The sequence below is a fragment of the Lepisma saccharinum genome, chromosome 16, assembly GCF_977018435.1.
Source record: "Lepisma saccharinum chromosome 16, izLepSacc3.1, whole genome shotgun sequence".
In the NCBI taxonomy this organism is placed as follows: Eukaryota; Metazoa; Arthropoda; class Insecta; order Zygentoma; family Lepismatidae; genus Lepisma; species Lepisma saccharinum.
Genome location: NC_139244.1, coordinates 30,444,186 through 30,468,717, shown reverse-complemented (window position 1 = coordinate 30,468,717; position 24,532 = coordinate 30,444,186). Strand labels below are relative to the sequence as shown.

The 24,532-nt window shown below is 36.3% G+C and overlaps 1 protein-coding gene across 1 annotated transcript in view; it reads left to right on the top strand.

Annotated features, from left to right (window-relative positions):
* Nucleotides 1–15,769, top strand: part of LOC146000360 (dihydrolipoyllysine-residue succinyltransferase component of 2-oxoglutarate dehydrogenase complex, mitochondrial-like) — a 52,011-nt gene extending 36,242 nt beyond the window's left edge. The window contains exons 10-11 of the mRNA XM_083137914.1: nt 6,846–7,097; nt 14,534–15,769. Of these exons, the coding sequence (XP_082994040.1) occupies nt 6,846–7,097; nt 14,534–14,668 (387 nt within the window). The 3' untranslated portion in view covers nt 14,669–15,769. The remainder of the gene's footprint in view (nt 1–6,845; nt 7,098–14,533) is intronic.
* Nucleotides 15,770–24,532: the final 8,763 nt, after the last annotated feature.

Sequence of the window (24,532 nt, the reverse complement as noted above, 5' to 3'; positions counted from 1 at the left end):
CATTTTATTAAGGGCGAGTCAAAGTAAATGTTTTGCACCCTGCTATGGGAGCAACTACATAATTATGTTAGAATCACTACTAGTAAACAGAAAAAGTACAAATTCAATGAGAAGGTTTGAAAAACAAATTACAATAAACTAACCTAACTGCTAAGTTGGAAAATGTACATATGTGTAGAGAACTTGGAAACTAAGTGGACATAATCTAAGGTGAGGTGCGGTAGCTCAGTCGGTAGAGTGTCTGACTGCCACGTGGGAGACCCGGGTTTGATTCCTGGGGTAGGTGATTTGCGGGTGGAATTTTTCGATCAATGTCCCAGCATAAGCGGTTCTGGGGCTCACTCAACCTCTCATCAGTGCTGATCACATCACCTCCACTATGGCCGAGATCAAGAAAGTGTGAGGCTCTACCTTCACACCCTTTATATACCTTCGTGACATGGTGCAAATGCACAGGGGAGAACTTTACCTTTTTTTTTAACATGTCAATCAAGTCCAACATAAGATCAAACACTAGATTCGTTTTGCAGCTCCCTGGGATACTAACCTAACATTTGCACCCCACAAGAGGGGCACAAATTGAATTGAGTCGTGAAGGCTAGGTTGGCTTAGATTGTTTAGCTTCTTGTAACTTGTAATCCTCAACATGAAATCTACACATTTCCTATTTTCTAACAGCGATACTAAGATAATGAGTTCCATCCATGATTTATTTGGTACCCCCTCCCCAATGCTTCTGGGTGCAAAACTGGATCCCCTCCCCTTTACTTACTTTGACACATCCTTAAGAAATTGTAAATGTTCATTGATAAAATGCTTGGGTAGCAGTTACACTAGACTTATCAAACAAAAGTATTCCCTAGACTGTATTTGTACTCAAACAGCCTTCACAAAATCCAATATTATGCAGGGACCACCACTTGTTGATTTAAAATGCTCCAGTTTCATCTAAGATAATCGCAGATGTAAATATTAAACTATCCAGTCCAGATTATTTTAATTAATTTGTGTGTAATTTAAATATAGAACTTTAATGTATTCCATTTTTAGTTTATAAATTATGCAAGAGATTACATTATTTTGCATATCTGAATACATTTATTGAGATTTGATTTGAGAAAAATTACTGGATTTTAATGGGTATTATGAACCAAGTTGAAAATCTTACCTAAACCTTTTCTTGAATCCTTTTTAACTTCATCAAATAAAAGCCAAACAATATCATGTTTTCTACCAGTCATTTTGAACTGTTAAGCTTAGAATACACAAAGTCCAAAGCTAACAGGTCCACACTCTGTCAGTAAACTTCATAAACTGCTTGCCATCATGAAATGGGGAATTTCCCTTTGAATGGGAATTCCCCATTAGAAAAGGGAATTTCCCAGGAAATGGTTCATTTCTCATTAGGTTAATTTAAATAGACAACTTTTGAAAACGTAATTAGTAGGGAAAAAACAAAATGTCAAAACACACATTGTAGTGTTAATTTTTCATGTTTTTGAAAGGTGCGCGAGATGCATTTTGCTACCATGTTTTGTCACGAAATAATGCGAAATGAACTGCAAAATGCAAATTAAACTCTTAAACATGAAATTTAGGGTTTATTTACCGACGCGACACCTTCTGAGGTCTGAATTATCCTGGGAGTTATGCAATTCACGGAAAATTGATTAATTCCACTGTTAATATTGGAGAAGCAAAAATGTGCTCCTTTACACAGAAATAAACTTAATACCCTGATAACTACATAAATGTGCTATTAGAAGTGAAATGTTAATTTTGTGTAATAAGTGTAGCTTTTAAATCAAATTTAAGATGATATTCACAATTTTAAAACCAAAATGTCTTATTATATACCACTTTTCATCCGATTTTTCACTGCTATAACACCGAAATTTTATTTTATTTACCTGTTTTGAACCCGAAATTGACTGTTTTTATACCGGAATTTTGCTTTTTTATTTACCAAAATTATGTGCCTCTAGTAATTAGGCTAATTTTCAGTTACATAAACATATAAACTTCTATCTGTTATTGAAAATACCTTTATTAAAAAATCCATGGTTTATTTAAAATCAACCATTTGGTTTAAACCAGCCAACCCTGGCACTCTATGAATCAAAATTTACCATTTTCAGGTGCTGATAAAATCGAAAGTAGATTTGTTAGAGGAGTAATTGGCCGTTACTGCTACGCTTTTCTTTGTACGTTGTGGCACATTTGAAAAATGCATGCCTGGAAAGCCCGGTCTTCAAAAGATTAAACCTATAAGAACGGCAGCATTGCAAAATGAAAATGTATGTATCCATTTTGCAGAGGGAGCTTTTCTCTTTCAGATTGTACTGATAGCCTGATGTTTTCTTTTTAAATTTACTGTGAAAAGTAGTGAATTTTGCCATGCACAGTAAAGATGCCAACTTTGAATAAATACTGTGAAGCTGCCTTATGCATTCAAAGTTCACAAATTCACCAGTATAGCACCAGTGACGTGCACTGAGGAGTAGCTAGTCTAGCAGAGATAGATCAATCAATCTCAAATCTATAATTTTTTTTTTTTTCATGTGCTTCTCGTCCCTCGGTGCATTCAGCAGGCAAAGCTGGCCTAGTTCGCTCTTCCTCCACCTCACAGTTCCAGGTAGAAACGAGTTTCCGAAGGATAAGGAAAGATTTCTGCCTCTACCTCCCTTACCCCCTTGCCCCCACCCCAATAGTTGAAAGCCCATGCTTTCAGGTCCTCCAGTCTTATTTCCTATAGGACAGATAGGGGATTGGATTCCCTTCGCTTCCTTTGTAAATCCTGTAAAGAACTAAGGGGAAATTTTTCTCCAGTACTTATATTCTCTGTATTTACACTACTTTTTACACGTTGTACAGTATGTATGTATAATATGGGATGTACTTTTATTATTTATGCAATTGAAACGTCTTAATGTGCAGACAAAAATTTTATGCTTTCTTTTTTTTTCAAATATGGAATATATAATGATTAAATATTTGCTCACGGTCTCTCTTGCTCTCGTTTTAGTAGTGTTTTATTTAAATATACTAATCTCTTGGCCTCCAAGAAAAAAAATGGATAAGCTAAACAATCATAAATACGGATGTAGGCTACTTATTTGGGCAACAGAATGCACGTTCTAATTCTTGATGTTGGTTTGGTTTATTTTACTTCGCTTTTCTGCCATATTTGGTTATCGCGAAAATGAGCATGAGTGATGATATGATGAAACTGATGAACGGACCTCACAAAGAACAATTCAGGCCGGAATTCGTGACAAGCGTGCATTCTTGTTCCTGTGTGTTGTACTCTGCCTGCAGTGAATAATGAAAAAATTAGAAATGAAAAATGTATCCCAGAACTCAAGAAATGCCAAATTTTTGAAAAAACGTTAATCATATATATAGATGGTATTTCAAAAATGTAATTGAAAATTACTACTCAGGGAAAATGCCGTTTCCTTTACCGATACCCGCGTATCCGAATGGTTAGCTCCTTCCTCTTATCTTTGCTGTCAGCCAACCTCCGTGGGCAAGTGGTTCCGGATCTGTACCCGATGGAGGCATATATACTGGTTCGGATCCCATATTAAACTATAGGTCTAGTCCCGATTACCCTTTCTGTGTATAAAGTGGACTTAAAACATCAAATCAACCAACCGTTGGCAAGTGGTTACCACAGCATGCTATGACACCAGGAGTTCCGGTTCGAACCCCTACCTGGACATGGGTGTTCTTTGTGTTTGTCCCTTCATTAATTTTGTCGTATCATCTTCGCGATTAACCAAATGTATCAATAAAGCAAATCAAATCAAATCATTCATTGATTGATTGTTTGATTTGGTTTATTTTACTTTGCTACCTTTGATTTTCGAAAGTGGGTGGAAGTTATGTGTACAATTTTTTGTAGTCATTCCTAACTTTGCCATTTTTTCCTGTCTTTGACTTTCTTCTTTTAGGAATACGGGACCCTAAAAGGGGGCATGGGGTGGATTATGACCCATTGGGCATGTCACTCATTGCTACCCCAAGTGTCGACGTCACCGCACATCACTTTATAGCACCAAGTATAAGTACAGCTCATGTTAAAAATATCAAGCCTGTCACGGCTTTTTTCTAGATGCTATTAACCCATAATTTCTGATCAAAATATGCTATGGTAAATCACAACAAAATTTTAACCACACTTTGAGCAAAGATTCCTGGTTGGCTCTTGTGTATAGAATGTCAATTTTTCCTTGTTAGAATCAAGATCAGCAGAATTTTTTTTGATATTACAACCAGCTAGCTATTAGCTCTCTAACTAATCTAGTCTGGACTTTATCAGCACCTGAAAATTGCATCTTTTTATTCATTTCATTGGTGAGATACACATTCCTTTATCCAAGTGGGGGCAACTCATCCCCATTTGGGTAAAGGTGTTGGTCTGTCTCACCAATCAGTGCAGTTAGGTATCTACAATTTTGGGAAATTTCTTTCAGCACCTTAATGCTGCTGCAGGTAAATTTTGAAAAAAATCTGAAACATGTCGGTGGGAACTTTTCTTTTAAATTTATACCACTTGCATGGAATCACCCCATAGGTTAATTCTTTGAGTTTCAAATTATTTTATAGGCATAGAAAGATTGCCTTAACAGACAGGCTTGGAAGAATCAGCAGTCTGAGAAAAGTCATGAATTTATCAGGAAGTTTTATATCATTTCAGAAAAAACTCAAAACGTAGAAGTTTTTCATATCCAACTTCACAGTAGAAGTTATTCTTTGTCTTACCTGACTTATTTTGAGCACCATACAATGCAGGGTGGCCCAAAAGTCAGTTTCCCCTAAGAAAAACTGTATATGTAATTCTAAGAATTAAATTAAAAGTGTTGTTAAGAGTTTCACCGGGCAAACTGTGTTAAGTATTAGTGTTAACTCTGTAGAGACTGCTGAATTCCGAGCATCTGGTGGTGGGAGTAGGAACTAACAGAAGCAAGTATGCAGAAGGATGTTCTTGTTTATATACTACGTAGTTGGCCTTTGTCTTGTGATTTTGCCATATGGGGTATAATTAAGTCCAAAGGCCATATTTTTTTTTCCATGTGGCTATTTCTTTGCTTTGTTTCTTTAACGTTTATTAAATTACATATTCTGTCTACAATGCCCATAAGTTAATGATATAATAATCAACACGTTGGACTTTATATTAGGAACAGATTTATTTGTACTCTATTGGTATTGGCTGTTAAAGACATATCAATGTATTAGTTTAGTACAAAATGCTGTAATTTTGTTGTTACTTTTGTGGATATAAATATGACATCTCATACTGTAACGTTATAAAGTAAATGTCTAAATACAGCAACTTTTTGTAAAGCAGGAACCTATTGTAATCACCTGGTTACGTACATTGACGTCTGGTAGGGGGGGAGGTGGTGCTCCCCCTCTGGAAAATGACTGTCCATCTTAAAATTATATACTATTTCACACATAATAACGTTTCAGGTAAAAAAGGTAAAGTGTTCCCCTGTGCATAGCACCACGCCATGAAGGCGTATAGGGGGTGTGGGGGTAACGCCCCATAATAACGTTTCAGCAACAGTAACTTATGTTAATTACTATAAATACTATTTCTCTTGTAGTCTACGGTTATTACAAGCATAAAAACAGTTTTTCGTTGTGACGTTTCAGGAGAACACGCTCAGTTCATCAGACATTTATTTTTAGTTTGATGAATATAAACTACAAGAGAAATAATATTAGAACGCAAGCAATACGTACATACAAGAAAAACTATTATTATAAATACGTTGAAGGATCATGATAATTTCAGACTGAAATAGTGTTTTTTGAGGGGGCATCACTATTATGGGAAAAAATATACCTACTTTGCCCCCCTGGAAAAAAATCTTGCTTGCCCCTCCCTCCCTGGGAAAAATCCTGTGGACGTCCATGGTTATGTACATTAATTGAAAAAGTTGTGAACCATGTTCTTCAAGGAACATTTACATTTTTTTTATCAGATTGGTAGAATGTATGTTATTGGTCATTTTATGTTTATACTTTTTTGTATTGGTAAAAGTCCCATGTTGATCCATTGCTGATATATATTTATTTCAATAAACTCCATAAATTATTTTATACTTAACACTGACAGTATACAGTAATGCTTTTATTGTAGATTAGGCACACACAGGAGATGTACTACGTAGAAATTTTCAGCGAAAGATGTAGGCTCGACCAGGACTCGAACCTGAGTCTCTGTCATACCATGCCATTGCTCTAACCACTGAGCCAGCCTGGTCTCGCCTGATTTTTTGTTATCACTGTTTTACCTGCATGGAATCGTGTCTGACAGTGCTACCGCAAAGGGACCTGTTGCCTTTGAAACACAGTAGACTTCGACGTCGCCTGGTTCCTCCCAGCGTAGTAATGCTCTTGTTCTAATTTTGAGTAATTACATGTATTGTTTGATATTAATTTAATTTGTTTTCATTATAATATTGAAACACTTTTTTTTTTTTAATAATGTGTCTTTGTTGCATTGTTTAAATCCTTACTACCTCCGAGCACTGTAATCTTAAGGTATGACCCACTGAGGCATGATTCACAAAACAACCCAAACAGTTTTCAAATTACACTTGTAAAACTTTCAATGCGTAAGTTTACAGGTACTAGATAGCAAACTTCACACTCGTTTTCATTATTTTTAGCAAGCATACATATGATCATGGCATTCATTAACTTTTATTATTGCTGTACTATGATTTTTTTGTGCTTTTGAATAAAATTGTAAATGATGATAGATGATTCATAAACACTAAGATTGATTTTGCAGTTCAGTTATTAATTTATTTTTCCGTATATAGGGCTTGGTTGTTCCAGTGGTTCGAAATGTGGAAGCCATGAACTATGCAGAGATTGAACTGGAAATAAATGCATTAGGAGAAAAGGCACGGAAGGGTCAGCTAGCCATAGAGGATATGGACGGTGGTACTTTCACTATTAGCAACGGAGGAGTATTTGGGTCCCTCTTGGGTACCCCAATCATTAACCCTCCTCAGTCAGCCATTCTGGGAATGCACGCCATTGTGGAGAAACCGGTTGCAATCAAGGGTCAGGTATGTATGAATGAATATAAACAAATGAAAAGTTTTGGGTGGGTTGACGCACATGGTATTTTGCACCCTTCAAAATGTATGAGGAAAAATCCTCTTATCTACAACCCTTGCTTGAAAGTTTAAAAAGGGGTGAAAAAAAGCCCCTTTAGACGTTAAAAGTGCAAGGCAGTAAAGGAACCTCCACAGGACGAACCCAACACATTCAAAACATAGGGATACACTAAAAAAATTCTCAGAAACAGTGTAAGAGGCCCACTCTTCTGATTTTTTAAAACACTTCCGTCATCTTCCATCTTCCAGATGATAAATGTTTGGGAAAATAAAAAGCGTCTGAAGAAAGTAAAATCGACATCTCGAATATACTAAACATTTAAAATAAGATAACAACACCAAGTTCATTGTAAGATATAACAACAGTTACAGTTGTCGACATTCATTTTAAGTAAGTCTTGGCGCATGAAAATTTTCCTGATTGTGATTACTTGTCATGTCATGATAAAAAAAACCTTGAATGAAACAGGCAGACACCTAACAAATTATACAGGGTGATTTTTTTAAAACTCATGGTTTTCTTTGTTGTGTAAAATTTGTAAATGAAGTATTATTTCCATGCGGTTTGTGGCAAATGAATAAGGAAGGATGGGAGATTTATTGGAGTATGTTTACTGGTTTATATGCATCCTGGGTAATATCGCCTACGCCTCAACAAAAACAGCAAATATTCACCAGTGTACCCTACAATAACATTGAAGTATTGGATTTTTGCTAAACTGAATTAATGAAAATTAGTTGTTTTTTTTTTTTTTTTTGTATTCACTCAAACATAAATAAAACATAAAAATTATGGCACAGACATATGACATAACATCTCACCTTTAAAGAAGGTGCTGAAAGTGTCGACCTCCTTCCTGTAAACAAAGTCGAACACGCCGTTCCATGTTAAGGGCTGTCTGACATAGTGTTTCTGCGCTAATGTTCGCAATTTCAGTGATAATGTTCTGCTTCAACATTTCCAGGGATGTAGGGTTGTTTGTGCATACACGTCCCTTTAGGAAGCCCCACAGAAAGAAGTCAAGTGAAGTTAAGTCTGGAGACCTCGGGAGGCCACAATCCCTTTGAAATAACCCTATTCGCAAAGAAACTTTCAATCAGTGCCATACTGTCATGCGATGTATGGCATGTAGCACCATCCTGTTGAAAATAACCCTGTGTGAGTTCAATGCCGTCCAAACTTTCAACAAATTCCATGAATATTACCCTGTACCGCTCTGTGTTCACTGATTCATTGAAGAAGATTGGACCCACTATATGTGATGCTGAGACAGCACACCATACCCCAACTTTCTGTGAGTGCAACGGAATTTCAATTATACTATGTGGATTTTCAGCTGCCCATATCCGTGTATTCTGAGAATTAACATACCCAGAGAGATGAAACCAGGCTTCATCAGTAAACCACATTATTTTCAGAATATCAGGATTACGCACAATAAACATTAACAGGGTTGCTACGCGACTGGAAAACCTGGAAAACAGGGAAAAGTCAGGGAATTTGGTTGGTCAGGGAAAAGTCAGGGAATAGTCAGGGAATTTTGCATATTTTCTGGAATTTACGCGCATTTTGGAGTTAAAGGAGAACCAGTTACAAAAGGAACGAACGGTTTATTTCCACTTCCGAATTCGGTTCTTGTGATTCCAGTCCCCCCAAAAGATTCAGTTCAGAAACTTGTTCCTCTCGTCATTATGACTTCTAGTCTGTTACGTACAAAATTATGGTTCCTTCGGATTTCAATTCTATATTTATTCACTCTCGGATCTAGGTTCTTGGATCCGTTCATTTTGCGACTTGTTCTTGTGAATCTGTTCAAGACCGGAATTTGGAGAGGCATGAGATTTTTCCTTAGAGAACAAGCTACTCAAGACGAAACCTACGCACCAGCCATCCTCAGAATTTCTTGCGGAAAAAATGTTGCTTTAGCTTTGTGTGTGGTGAGGAAATTTTCTTTCTTCAAGAACACACCCTTTCGGAACCCGTTCTCTTTTGATACGTGAAGCTGAGCAGGTTGGTGTTCGGACAGTTCATTGGTTTTGGATCTGCAATAAAGCTTGAAGAGCAGAATTTCACGTAACTGGCTGTGGTTGACGTCACACTGGACGGGTGCAGATGCCGAGTAAAAACAAAGGGACTCGCTACTTTGTTCCCCCCATGAACCCGTTCTGTGAATTTGAGTCCTTCGTTTGCGACCCGTTCAGAAGCAACCTGATCAACTAGTTCATTTGCCCGTTGTCGTAGTTTTTACATTGCAGAGATGTCTTACAACCGAGAAATTAGTGATTTTATGCAGTATCAGTGACGTCATTATTCGAATATGCACGTGTTTTGTGCATGTAGAACGAATTTATTTTTTACAAACTGGTGTGAAATAGAGGAATTAAACGTACGCTGGTCACATACCGTTGTTAGGTTAGGAATGTTGGTTTCATGCCGATAGTAATTTTACGTATTGTTTGCATGTAGAATGAGATTATGCTGAAAAGTGGTGAAAATGAGCCCAAGTTCCTTTTGTTTTATTACGATTTCATCATGCTACAAATGCAACTTTTACATGGTTCGATTTCAATTTATGTCTGTTAACACATACTGCAGAGTTTTAGCGATTACTTAAGATTTTGTGAATTTATGCTTTTGTGGTTAGGTTAGGAAGGTCAGGTTTGGTTGTCTTAGAATTAAAATTAAGACCCTGAATGCACTCTACTAAGGTTCCGATTTATTTCTACATTCATTCCCACTAGTTTATGATACTTACTGTAGCTTGTCAACTGGAGAATACCTTGTCTGTGGGAAGCGTGTATGATTTCGTAAGGTCATTTTGAAGTTTTTGTTTCGGCATAAATAACTTTTTTCGAATCCAAATAGTGCTAATGATTTTAAGGAAGGTTCAAATTTCGTGTTACAATAATTGCCAAAATTCTATGATAATTAGTCTTCCTGCTAGGAAAATTTGAAAAAAAATCATAAAACATTCGGAACTGTTACCTTTTAAAAGACAGATTTCGATGTTTTCCGTAATATAAAATTGGTTCCAGCATGTGGAAAACTCAAATAAAGGAGATATTTTGATTCCAAAGTATGGCCCGCATATATATTTTTTTTAGGTGTATGGTTGGTCACCAGCCCCATTCAAGTTCTGAATTTCCGTAATATGTAGCCTACTATTTTCAATAAATTAAAAAATATAATCATTAAAAATATTGCATATTTTCTAAAGGTACATGACCTTGTTTTCTGATGTTTCTCATTTGTATTGATATAGGCTAATTGAGGTTGTATACAGGTTACATTGTAAGGCTTTGATATACGAGGGTCACTATTTATATTTTGAGCCTAACAATGAAAAAACAGGAATTTGGCATTGAAAACTGCTTTATTGTTTTTCGAAGTATTCTCCTTTATGGTCAATACACTTTTGCATTTGTTCGAACCATTTGTCAAAGCTGTTTTTCAAATCTTCTTGAGACACCTCCATAATATGGTTTTTGAACGCATCAACTGTGTCTTCCGCCGACGAAAATCGTTGTCCACGCAATTTATTCTTGACATTCGGGAACAAGAAGAAGTCATTGTGTGCCAAATCAGGACTGTACGGCTGATGACCCATCAATTCGATTTTTTGACTGTTCATAAAGTCGGTTGTTAGACGAGATGTGTGATAGTTGGCATTGTCTTGATGAAGAATGATCCGACGGTGTTTGTTTGTTTTCCGTATTTGACCGAAGACTTCTGGCAAACAAATTGTTGTGTACCATTCAGAGTTGACCGTTCTACGTTCCTCTAAAGGCACAGTTGCCACATGACCAGTTTTCCCGAAAAAACAGGCAACGATTTGTTTCGATGTGCTTCGAGCGCGAACAACTTTTGTTGGATTGGGTTCATCTTGAAACACCCATACAGTCGACTGCTGTTTATGTTCCGGCTCATATGCATATATCTATGATTCGTCACCTGTTACGTACAATCTTATATGCGTCTTTTGAAGCACCACGATTGTATTTATTGAGCATTTGTTTGCACCAATTGACGCGAGCGTCAAATTTTGTGGGATCCAACGAGAACATACCTTTCTCACAGCTAAATGATCATGTAATATTTTATATATGCTGGTGGAACTAATGCCTATGGTTGCCTCAATCTCGCAGTATGTCACATGACAATCTTGCAGTATTAGGTTTTGCACAGCATCAATGTTTTCTTGAACAACAACTGATTTTGGATGACCTTCGCGAATCTCGTCGGTGCACGAATGGCGGCCACGATTAAATTCGTTATACCAGCGTTTCACAGTAGCAAAGGATGGGGCTTCATCGCCAAATGTGGAAGTAAGTTGATCGATGCACTCTTGTCTTGATAATCCACGTCGAAAATCGTAAAAAATCATCGCACGAAAATGTTCACGAGTTAATTCCATTTTATTGTTGTCGCGCAATCTCCAAGGCAACATAAACAACACAAATGAAGCTATTGACAAAACATTTGAAGTATGGTATGGTCAATAATGCCAGACGATTCAGTGCAAACGTCAAATCACGCCTAACTTCAATCAGTGTTGCCAAGGCTCAAAATATAATGTAGCGTGACGTCGGGTAAGGTACGGGATCGAGTCACGCTGGGACGTAGCTCAGATAAATACGATAGGTCTTAAGTTTGACTTGGCTAACCACCTCTACCCTTGAGGGAGCTGATGAAGGATTGTTGGGAGCCTGTGGTGTTGAACGCTACTCACCCCTTGCTGTAGGTCTGGCCCTCGGCTTCTGCCATCGGCGACAGTGACAGGTGCCCGCTGGAGAGATCGAAGATGACGATAAGAGACAGCAGACAATTCGGCGACTTGTTTTATGGCTGGCAGATTCTTCGGCTGGCTTAATCTGGACTGCTTATGGACTTCTCGCTTGTTGCCGCCTCGTGGTGTCGCGATCTCTCAGCAGGCCGTCGTCCTCTTCTCGTCGATCAGTTTGGTGGTGATATTGGAGCGAAGTGAGAGATCGATTTACCATCGCCAGGGGTTTTATACGTTGGATTTGAGTCATAACTTGGTGGACTTTGCACCTCCACTGTGCACCTGGGGTATCCCTGGATGCAGATGGAAATTTACAGTGGAGGTGCACTCACCGCTGGCGAGGGCCGCTGCCTTGCTGACTGTGCAGAGCCAAATGGAAAATTCTTGTTGCTCGACTCTGCATCCAGTGGAATGTGGGGTGAATGAGCGTTCAACTTGCGAGCTTCAGAGCGATGTTTGAGGCAAATTAATGTTTCTACCTTTATGCTCCCAATTCCTTCATCAATAAATAGTGACCCTCGTATGCAACATTTTTTATTGATTTTTTTACACCACCTTAATTGTAATGACTTAGTGAAAATGGGGAAGTACAATAGTTATTTATTTTTTCATTGAATAGCATTATATTAATCACTTTGTAAATTTTCAGCTAATAACTGTGTATATTCATATTCATAATAATTAACGTGCCTGCATATTTAATTGAAAAACATGAGGTTCAAAAGCAAAAATCATGACAACAAACATGTCTGGAAAAATTTCATTTCTGGTCTGGAAAACCTGGAAAAGTCAGGGAATTTCATAATCAAAAAATCGTAGCTACCCTGATTAAAAACCAATTACAGTAATCTACATGTTTAACTTTATCTGGATCCTTCAATTCTTGAACAGCTGTAATTTTGTACGCCCTTAGTTTCGCAGTTTTCGCTGCCTTCTGACATGTTGAATAGCTATAGCCGGTTTCTTGTGACAAACGACGGAGAGATTTCTTGGGCGACCTCAAGAGTCGAGCACTGACATCTTCCACAACACCTTCCGATGCTTCCCTGTCTCACTCAGAAGCTATCCTGCTTCTTCCAATAACCACTAGCGACAATATTGTGTTCCTGTCTGGGGCAGAATGTGAGGCAAATTTGTTTCTAAATGCCCTTTGCGTAGCAACAACAGAATCAGTTTTCCAAAAACTTTTCACGATAAACACGTTCCTACAAGGAGTACACCATTCTTACTGTGAGTCCTGATCACAATAAAGCAACTTTTCAGCACAACAATTACGCAAAAGCACACAACTTTCCAGCACAACAATATAACAGCTCAGTTTCCTGGTTATTGTTGACAATGACAACGGTGCTATCTACAGGAGGAAACTTAAACCTCCGCACTGCATCCAAACCCCCAGACCATATAGATGCGAAAGGTACACTGGTGAATATTTGCTGTTTTTGTTGAGGCGTGGGCAATATTACCTGGCATGCATATAAACCGGTAAACATACTCCAATAAATCTCCCATCCTTCCTTATTCATTTGCCACAAACCGCATGGAAATAATACTTCATTTACAAATTTTACGCAACAAAGAAAACCAGGAGTTTTAAAAAAATCACCCTGGTATTACATTTCTGCATTTTACAGTTGCCTGGATCATACACTCAATCTTCATGGTTCCAGTAAGGAAATAAGGTGTAGAAATTTCCCCGATTTTACATGTTCTCACATTTTAAGTTTTGTCGTCATGGTCCCCTGAAAAATGTAAAATTGAAGGTTCACTTAATTTCTTCAAATTTTTAAAACGTCTGTTTTATTCGTTGTCAGTTTGAAAAGGATGTTGCTGATGGGTAAGCCATTTGTAATTGTTTTAACGTACATGCAACATTAATCTAAGTGTGTGGGAATAGAATGAGGAAAAGAGACAGGAGGGCAGACAAACAAAAATAGTAAAGTAGGAGAGAGTAAACACTTAACCACACACAGAAAAGAAAGCTTGATATTTGATACTGCAGTACCAAAGCCATCTTTCTTTTCTCTATAGTGAGCATGCGGTCAGGCTGTGAAATATCAACCTTTCTTTTCTTTGTGTGGTAAATGTTTACTCTCTCCTACCTTATTTATTTTATTGTGATGTATTTTCGAAAATTTGAAGAAATAAATCTGTTGGGCATGTGTGTGTTTTTTAATATTTTTTTATATTGTTTTGAAAGATGTGTAAAATAGAATTAAACTTACTTAAATTATGTTGTTGCAATATATTGCACATAAAAGGTTTATTTCTTGTTCTTAACAAATTTAGAATCAATCTTATAGATGGAATTTATTTCAGTTTGTTTCTACTTGTGAAACTGGTGACATATTAAAATTTGTGGATTTGTGCTTTCTACCTTCTTTAATGTAGTTATCATAATGAACTTCGAAACCAAGAATGCTGGGTTGAATTTCTATCTAAATCATCAATGCTTAGATTCTAATTATTAATTATGACAACAAAAGTAAACTTGTATATTGATGTTCTCCCAGTATGATTATAACTTGAACTGAAGTCAGTTAAGTTGTATAGTACAAATATAGTCTAGAACATTAAATTATTTGCATCTCTTTTCTACAGGTTGTTATTAGACCAATGATGTATGTAGCTTTGACATACGATCATCGCCTTATTGATGGACGTGAGGGTGTATTATTTTTACGAAAAATCAAAGCTGCAGTCGAAGACCCAAGAATAATAGTTTTGGGCATATAGGTAATTAATTGTGCAATTTGTTAATTTGCGTAGAGAGAAGCCAAATTTCCTTATCACTTCCATGTGAGGCTACTGAGTCTTCTTTCGCCACAGAGCCTAAGATGTCTGTAAATGTGGGAGGATTGTTGTGCACTTTGTGATGCATTGTTAAGAATCTGTACATGTGTAATTACAGTATGCGAACAGCAATTGCTGAGCATGAAATGAATTTTTACACTGCTATGTAGTGTTTTGTGTATTGTTATTAGTGTGACTGCTGTAATAGATGGGTGTGCGGTGCCTTCTTACGCATACAACTGGAGGGATTTTGCAAAGTTGAAAAAAGAACGTTCTTTTGAGGAAAGCAGATCTTCAGCTCTTTCTAAACGATGAGCATGGAAAGATCTTTCAGGGTGTAAGGCAAAAGGCACAAGAATGGGGGAATAATATACAAGGAAATAAAGATTTTTTTTTTTTTAATGCTGGAACTTGTACAAAATGCCAAAATGATGATCCTGGATGCTTTGTGGGGAGGTGGGCCAAAGAGATGATGCTGTACCTTGTGTGAAATATTCTATTTTGATGTAATAAATTTATGAATTGACTTATTTCTTTTATGTTTCAAAAATTTGATTCATTATGAAATCATCAACTTTTCACTTGTACCATCAGTATCCTGAACATAAAAAAATTATGAAAGAATTTACTTTGCTGTAATCAAAGTACTTTTAAATGTTATCACAAATATATATATCCAGTGATGTGAATGCTGTAAATAACTGTATGGAAATGGGCCTGTGTTCATCCATATCACATGTACTTGGTGTCTATTCTTCATGTACACCATAAACACTACATAACAGGAGACTCAAGAGCAGCTGAATATGATCAGTGGGGATATGCTTGGGAAAAAAATTGTAATGCTTCTTCTCTGCACATCTCATTTTTACAGTGCCACAATGTTGTGTTTAAGATATACATTTGTATTGTCCTTGGATTTTACATGTTCTGAAAATTGTGTATAAATACACAGTATTTTGTAAAAGTTTTCCCAGTATTTCATGATATTAACATTAATAGAATGTAAAACGAAACCGGAAGTAAAGGAAAGTGGTAACTTGAGTACTTATTTTTCTTTGCTTTATGAAATTGCATTTTCATCACCCTTTAAATGGATGTGTTCAATTCTTGTAATAAATTTAGATTTATACAATCCCTTGTATGTATATAATGGCCATTCAGTTTTCTGAAAAATCCAAAAAAGATTTATGATAATCACATTTATAAACATTTTTTCTATGAATTTTGCAGACATATGTTCATTAGAACTAGTACTAATTACTGAACACTAGTATCAGTAAGTGCCTTTAAGTAAAACTTAGTTTTTATTAGTAAAAGTTAGTTTCATCAGATTATATTTGTGAATTGTTGCTCTTAGAAAAAAAGCTATGCACAACCCAACCAACATAACCCAATAAAAGCAACCAAACCTATTAGAGAAAAAAAAATGAACATGTCTCAGCAACGTTCCCTGAAAGTAATGAGCAATGATTTTTCAAAAATCAGAATCCATCAATACACGCAAACGAAGTAAATATCGCAAAATACAGACTTTACTGTACATGATGTGCAATGTGTGCAAAGAAATTGAGACTTTGTTGAAAAGTAAAGAAAAGTCTGTAAATTGTGATGTAGTCTGTTTTTCTTTAATGAAACCAAAACTCTGTTCATCAAAAATTCTTGCTCATTACTGTCAGTATGCCCCTCATATTACAGTCTTAACAAGAAATTAAATAAAGATTGAATTAAGTTTATTGTGTTGCAGTTGGACTTTATTGACACTGACAAAGAGCTTGAAATTAGAGACCTATCGATATGAAAGTTTAATTAACATAGCAAGATTCCGAATGTAGTGAATATGCCAATTTTATGTTCCTAAATTTTACATTTTCCAGCATTATATATTCGATCTTACTGGTCCCAATAAAGCTACATGTTGTAAAATGCTCCTGTATTTTAAGTTCTTTCATCCTGGTTCCCTGAAAAACATAAAATTAAGGCTCCATTATATTGATAACCAATAATGCATTGAACCTACAGAAAACTACTGATTAACAGCACATTTCCTTTGTATCAGCTCGTAGTTACACTTCTTCGAATGTTTCAATATATTTTCTTGAATTTCTTCAAAATGTGATGATCAGAGCAGCTGTTGCAGTGGTCATACTTTCCTGAAGATGACTTAGGTCATGGATTTTCACAACACACGTCTCAAATTTCAAAATTCCCACGTGGTAAATCCATGGGGTTGAGGTCAGATAACCAATGTCACCTGTAATCAGAAAACATGCCACTATTGATTTCAAACTTTACGCTCACCCTGTATAAAAAAATAGCATCTAACAATAATGAATTTTACCTTAGTAGAAAATAACTAATATTTGTTTGTACAAGTAACGACAAATGCTGTTTATTTAGTATGGGACAGATCTAATGATAAATATCTGTATCTTAACATATAACCAGTGCTCAAAATTTTCCTAAAACATACCCCTCAGCTGTCTTATTGTGCCCATGTTAAATCATCAGAGCATTTCCTCAGGTAACCCCCAAGGTTTGACCAAACATCCCCAGCTAACATTTTCCACTTCTAACGCTGCATTGAACCACATCAATTTATCAACAAAATCTCCAGTAATTTTACCACACCAATCTTTCTAAAAAAGCAGCCTGTAATTTGGTGCAAATTCTGTCATATTATTAATGTTTTAACGTATATAAATGCGTAATTGTTTTATCTTTATCGAAACAAATTTCGAAATTAGTATGCTTATATTAAAAGGCAAGAACCATTACACTTTCTTCTTACACACATTAATTAAGGAGGTAAATGAACCAATCACAATCTTAATTGAATGTTTGTGATTTAATATTCACTAAATTTTATATTGTTATTACTAAGAATTTCCTACTGGTTCTCGTAAATAAAATAGTTGTTATATGTTATAGTAATGCATTCTGTTGCAAATACTTGGTGATTTATAAAATAAGTACTTATGTTGGCTTCTATGTGTCAGATTTTCAAAGTGATTCATGCTGTAACAGCATTAATAAACCTTAGGCAGTGTGGCACTTATTTATTTTTGGCATGGGGACTTCGCTACATTTGAAACCAAATGCTGACGTGTGTAAATTAGATTCTGTTTAAGTATATTCAAATTGTATCTCTTGACAAAAATGATTGCTTGTAGCATCAAAATGTTTAAAAAGACAATATTTATTGAGTAGATCAAATTTCTCAAAATTACGGATGTGATAAGATGAACAATTGCAAAGAATTTAAATTTTCATAGTTCCTGTATATTTCACATTACATACTTTTGTACATTGTCAACAATACCTATAACATATTACACTGTGCAATCAAGGGAACCATGGCAAAAAAAGAAAAAGAAAAAAAGTGCAAAATCCAAAAAATTATAACATATTGCCTTATTGCGACTATGAAGGTCAAATGGATAATTGCATAACTTTGCAATCGTTGCACCGTGTTTTTTCAGTCCAAAATTTGGTCATAAACTTTCAGCAAGGAAAATGTTGCATGAACGTGTCAAATAACGAAACCAACAATAGCAGTGCAGAATCTTTAGATACAGAAGATTAAATTTTGTAAGTCTGTATTTGCAACACTGTAGTTAATTTTCTCGTATGTAATAATTCGACTGTAAGGCACATTCAGACTGGAAAAATGTTTGCTAAACTGTCACGAAGAAATGATGTGTGTCAATTTGGACTAATCAAATCCATGCATCCTAATCTTGCATCAAAGACAGTTTAGTAGTAAATGATTTTTAAGTATGGCACAATTAAAAAAAAAAAAAAAAAAGCTGCAACAATTATGTGGCGAAATGCAGTATTTTTTTCAGAATGGAACTGTATCAAAAAACTGGTGCGACTTCTACAAGCTGGTCTCAGTTTAAAATAATCCATGTACATGGACCAAAACATAGCAGAATAGGCATGCACAACTGAATGCCCAACCCAAGCCCCAAATTTTTTCACTTTTGTTATGTACAATCAATTGTAGGAATATTTGAGGACATCATAACTAAAGCATCACTGATGTATTTGGCCCGTTACATTTGTCTGATTTTTTTATTATTATTATTTTTTATCATGCTCTTCTACATCTTGAGTTGATCATGGCAATGAGGATGCACACACATTCATTTCCTTAATCAGGTTTCGAACTTGGTAGCTTATTATACTGACCACAGGGGCTGGCACTGTATTCATGAAAAAGAGTGTATAAGATAAATGTTTAATACACATTTCATGTAATGAAAATGTCCAATAAATAAAAAAGACATGATGCAGCATGTGGGTAAAAATCTTGTTTTTACTGTCAAGTTTTCCTTTATGTTTAAAAACAAAACCACAAGAAGAAACTTACGAAGCAAGAGAAGATGATGCCAAGATACGTTCCTGAACAGCCATTGAAGACATGGTGATACCAAACAGCTGAATGCCAGGTTATAGTTACACTGAATTCACCTTTGGAAATACTCGGTAAGGTTTGTTTTGATCCTTACAGTTGGTATCGCATACAATTGTTATTGTTATCTTCAGTTTACATAGATTAGTGGGAAAATAATTTCCAGTTGCCACCTTTATAAAGTTTCTTGATCATGACACCCTTTTAATTATACGCAAGAGCCACGGTAGCGCAGTCGTTAGGGCGTCTGACTACCATTCGAGAGACCTGGGATTTTTTTTTTCACCTGTCCAAGCGGCTCCGGCACCCACCCAGCATCGTATAAAGTGGGTACCTTGAGGAAACTCCAGGGGGTAAAGGTGGCCAAGGGTGCGGTGATAGGTTACATAAAATTACGAACATCACCAACAAACTCATTTCACGATTCCGAGAAATATACACACCAGGGGAAAAAAATTGTCGACGAAAGTATGATACCATGGTGTGCCAGCAGGGACTATCTATACATGGAACATTATTCTTTATGTTGGAAATATAAACATGTCCGGTAATATGTCAGTTCCTGAAACTGTTGTGTTACAGCTTGTAAGAGATCTTCTCGGAGAAGGCTAGCGCCTTTACACAGATAATTATTACTCCAGCGTTCCTCTTGCTTACCTTACCATTGACAATAATACCCATCTGATCGGTACAATTAGGTCTAACCGTAAATATTTGCCAGCAGATGTTGTTCAAGATAAATTGAGGAAAGGTGATATTGTAGGAAAGGAAACTCAGGAAGGTGTGACTATTCTGAAGTGGAAAGATAAGAGAGATGTGTTAGTCATATCTACAGCTCACTCTGCTGAAGAGGTAACTGTAACAAAGACGTGGTTCAGAAATTAGAAAGCCTACCACAATTGTTGATTACAATACTGGCAAGTCCTTCATTGACGTAAGTGATCAGTTGGCTTCATATGGGAATGCTCTGCGAAATACTACAAAATGGTACAAGAAAGTTATTATTGAATTTATATGGGGAACGGCTCTCGTGAATGCCTACATTCTCTACAGTGACTGCATCCAGTCCAGTAACATGCACATAAATGAATTCAGGGAACGTGTAATCCTAAGTATTCTTTCTGAACAATTACCTCCTGGACAGCAACTCACTTTACCTGTGCAACAAGGCAGAAAAACTCCAACTCATCACTTGATAGACAAAGTAGGGGATAATGGAGGAAAGAAGCAAAGATGCCGTGTACATTGCTGCAAAATCTATGGCAGAAGTGGAAATTCTGACTCGACAGGGAGGAAGTTTGCCAGGTGGGTGAAGACAGTATGTGACAAATGTCCCAAAAATCCTTTTATGTGCCGGGAATGTTTCAACAAAAATCATTGAACTTCCATGGTCTTCGGTACAAAATATGTCATCCTTTTATATCTATACAGGCTGCTTCAAAATGATGTGAACGATTTCAACTCCTTATATATTTTTTTTATTTTTCGTCCAAATTGCTTTAAATTTTACATGTAATTCCTAAAACTGTCCAAGTTTTTTTGATAAAATTTTGAACACAGTATCTCACAAATGTTCTATGTGAGCCCCCTTTGTTACCCTGCATACATCAATTCGGTAATCCAATTCCACCCAGACCCGTTTCAACATGTCTGCATCAACAGTTTGCACTGCAGCAGTAATGCGCTCGTTCGGTTCATTGACATCTGCGGGTAGAGGAGGTTTGTACACGATGTCTTTTAGATGTCCCCACAGAAAAACATCACAGGGGGTTAAATTCGGGGATCTTGGTGGCCAACGTAGTAACTGTTTATCATTTTGAGTAGATCGCCCAATCCAGCGGTCTGACAGTCTGTTATTAAGGTAATTTGTAGTAAGCATGTGTAGGAATGTTTGTCCAGTCACAGTTTCTTCGTGAAAGATGTACGGACCGTACACTTTGGTAGATGAAATGGCGCAAAACATAATAGTCTTCGGTGAATCATGCACAACTTCAACGATTTGACGAGGATTCTCAGTCCCCCATTTTGCTTGTTCACTCTTCCTGTCACATGGAACGTAGCCTCATCACTGAAACAAAGTTTGTCAATAAAATAATTATCACCACTGCATAACTCTAGAAATGACTCATTTTTGCGGGACGTGTGATCATTAGGTGTTAAATGTTGTAACAACTGCACTCGATAGGGATACATCTTTAAACGCCTACGCACTACGAGCCAAACAGTTGCTCGAGGCATTGTTAGCTCTTGGCCCACTCTACAAAGAAAGACTTTTGGGGGCTGCGTTGAAAACTATCGATATCTTCCTCAGACGTGGACAGTCTACCGGACGATTTTCCTTTGCAAATGTATCCCGTTGTCTTGAATTTATCATACCACTTACGTATGGAGTTCTTGAATGGTGGTTCTTTATGAAATTTCGTAAGAAACTCATGCTGAACACTAACAACAGAGTGACAAACATGAAATTGTAGGATGCAAAAAGCTTTCTCTGCACCACAGACAGCCATCTTGAAACTTATCACCCTGCCACCTAGTGGAGAAATTTGGAACTACTACGGCCATTGCAAACAAAACTCGAGGATATGGTTGAAAGTATTTACATAGAACTTTAATTGTTGATAAAGTTTTATCGCTCCTGGAACGGTTTCTTATCGTTCAAATCATTTTGAAGCACGCTGTATATCTTCAAGGAACATAAGTTTACAAAAAAAAATATATTATAACTAATAGTTTTGTAAGAATTATGATGTACTAGCAATGTATTCCATAATGTGTAATCGTTTGCTGTGAATTCCAACCAGAAAAAAATTGTATTTACACATTTACCCTTCTTTTTTAGTTGTCAATACATTTGTACCAGTGAAAAGAATACGTAAGCGTAAATAAAGTTTTGAAGATTTTTTTTACTCTTGTAAGACATTACATAAATTAAAATTATTACTGCCCCATCTTAGCTGTACGCCACGGCTATTTAACAGTCATATAGTTTTGCTTGAACTGTGTATGTGTTTCCATACACACGGCCAAGAATCTGGTTCTTGTTTGTGTATGGAGTAGCATACACATGGCCCAGAAGCAAGAAGCCATGTGTATGGCATATCATACACATGGCAGTCAATGTGTTAATTACAAAACTGGGTGTGTTCAATAGCAAGCTATTATTTTACCTATCAAAGTGGTAATTTTAACCTATCATCATCATCATCCTTTGCTGTTTCCTGCCTTTAGCTGTCGGCATACCTAACAAAATACCATAATTCTCTTTTGTTTATTTTTCATCGAATTTTGATGCTGCAGTGAATTTACATTGTTTTACATAAAATAATATTTTCACTTCATGATTTGATTATGTAATTGGACGAATAGTGCATAATAACTATTTTTGATTGTAATATTTGAACACAGTAAGTTTTTATGTAGTTATGTAGTGCTTTGGAATATGATTTCAATAATTTGGATATTTTTAAGCATGTCAAAACAATCCGTGAAATCATAAAAAATCAGATTTGTTACTTAATAGAAACATCAGAGTCCTATAAACCATACACAAACCATATTCTTATTTGGTATGGGATCTCGGGGTCAATGCATTAGAACCAGCTCTGCTTTGGGGGTTCCTACCAGGAATCGAGCATGGGATTGCTCACACCAAAGGCAAAAGTGCTAACCACTTGGTTATGAGAGACCCTCAGTGTGTATCATGAAAATTTTGGTCTAGATATTTTGTTTTTAGTTTTGGTCAGGAAGTTTCTTTTATTTATTCAGATCATATAATTATTGATAACATGCTTGTTCCCATATATTTGAGGGGCCCTATCGCCTTAGTGTTAAGTCACTTAATTTCGATCAGTATATGTCATGGCTGCAATGGGAAAGGAAACTTCATGTTTAGATACTTTACGAAACCCAAGTCATATGAATTATATGTTTATGCTCATAAAAATAATAACAAATGGCAGAATGTCATGAAATTACAGATATCTATTAGATATATTGCATAAATAAAATTATCAATATTTTTATCAATAAACCGATAATATGCTTATATTGCCTAATGCCGATAAAAGTGATGTGAATGGAAGTAACTACTAACCCCTAAACTCTTTTTCAGGTCACATGAAAATGCTTTCTCATGTCGTAGAAACTGTTGGATCCATAAAGAAGTATAAATGATAACATATGGGTGCCGGACATTGGTGCTACTTTTTCACAAAAAAGGGGGTGGGGTTGATTGGGAGGGACAAAAGGGCTTAACTTGTGTGATTTGGTGAAAACAGGATTGATTTCCAATTCTGAGAAGTAGAAAATTTGACAGAGGAATCTAGCAACATCAGAATGTAAATCATTATTCAATTACATCCTTTACTAGTCTACTATCTTCATCTATACTCGATGCCTTCCCATCCATCACACCACACCATCTAGGCTGATAGTGTACTGCCTAAATCCTCATGCCACAATATCATTTGATATTTCTGCAAACAAGATCCTTTCAGTCTTTGGTGTTGCGAGCACCCACCTCTCTCCACTTGGGAATTTCCTACACCTTTCATTGCGCTGTCTTTACCTGCACTTTCAAAGACAGAAACACCCATACCAGCAACACTTTTTAGAGCTTCGATCCCAGTATTCCGACTATATAGATGGGTCTAAATTGGTTGAATCAGTTGGCTGTGCCTTTGTTGTCAACTCTCAAAGTTACATTTACTCTTCGCATCCTGCTTGTTCCATCTACATGGCTGAACTCTATGCATTCCTAAAGGCACTGGACTTGATGAACTCCAGTTTAGGATTTTTAGGTGCTTATAATAAATTAAAAGGTACAATTATTAATTAATAACAATTTTATGGAATAACTAGTTTCAGATGGCAATTTGTATACAAAAGAGGCACTATTTTCAGTTCAATGAATTCTGTTCTTAGATTATGAAAAGATACAATTTGCCCATACAAAATATTTATCATATTTGAAACACTGTTGTTCAATGTTCTCCATTGTGAATTTTCTCCAGTCGTCCGTGAGTAGGCTCTAATATATGAAGAAAGTTCTCTCTACACAGCAGGAAGTAATTGATGATTCCCAAAGCAAATTCTTCCCTCCCCGATGGCATAGTAGCAATGTCGTCACCTTGTAATCAGGAAGCATCAATGGGGTCCTGGGTTCAATACCCGGTGGAGGCACATAGTTGTTCAGGTCCTACTTTAAACTGTACAGTAGATCCAGACCTGATTAGCCTATCTGTGCATAAAGTGGACTAAAAGAAAGTTAAAACCGAAGGGAAGGTTTGCAGTGGTCTTCTTTGATGAACAGTCACTATACTAAGGCAGTTGTAGACGGCACAAACCGTCTCCTTTCACCTAATGGACTGTTGTGTTAAAGGGGAAAT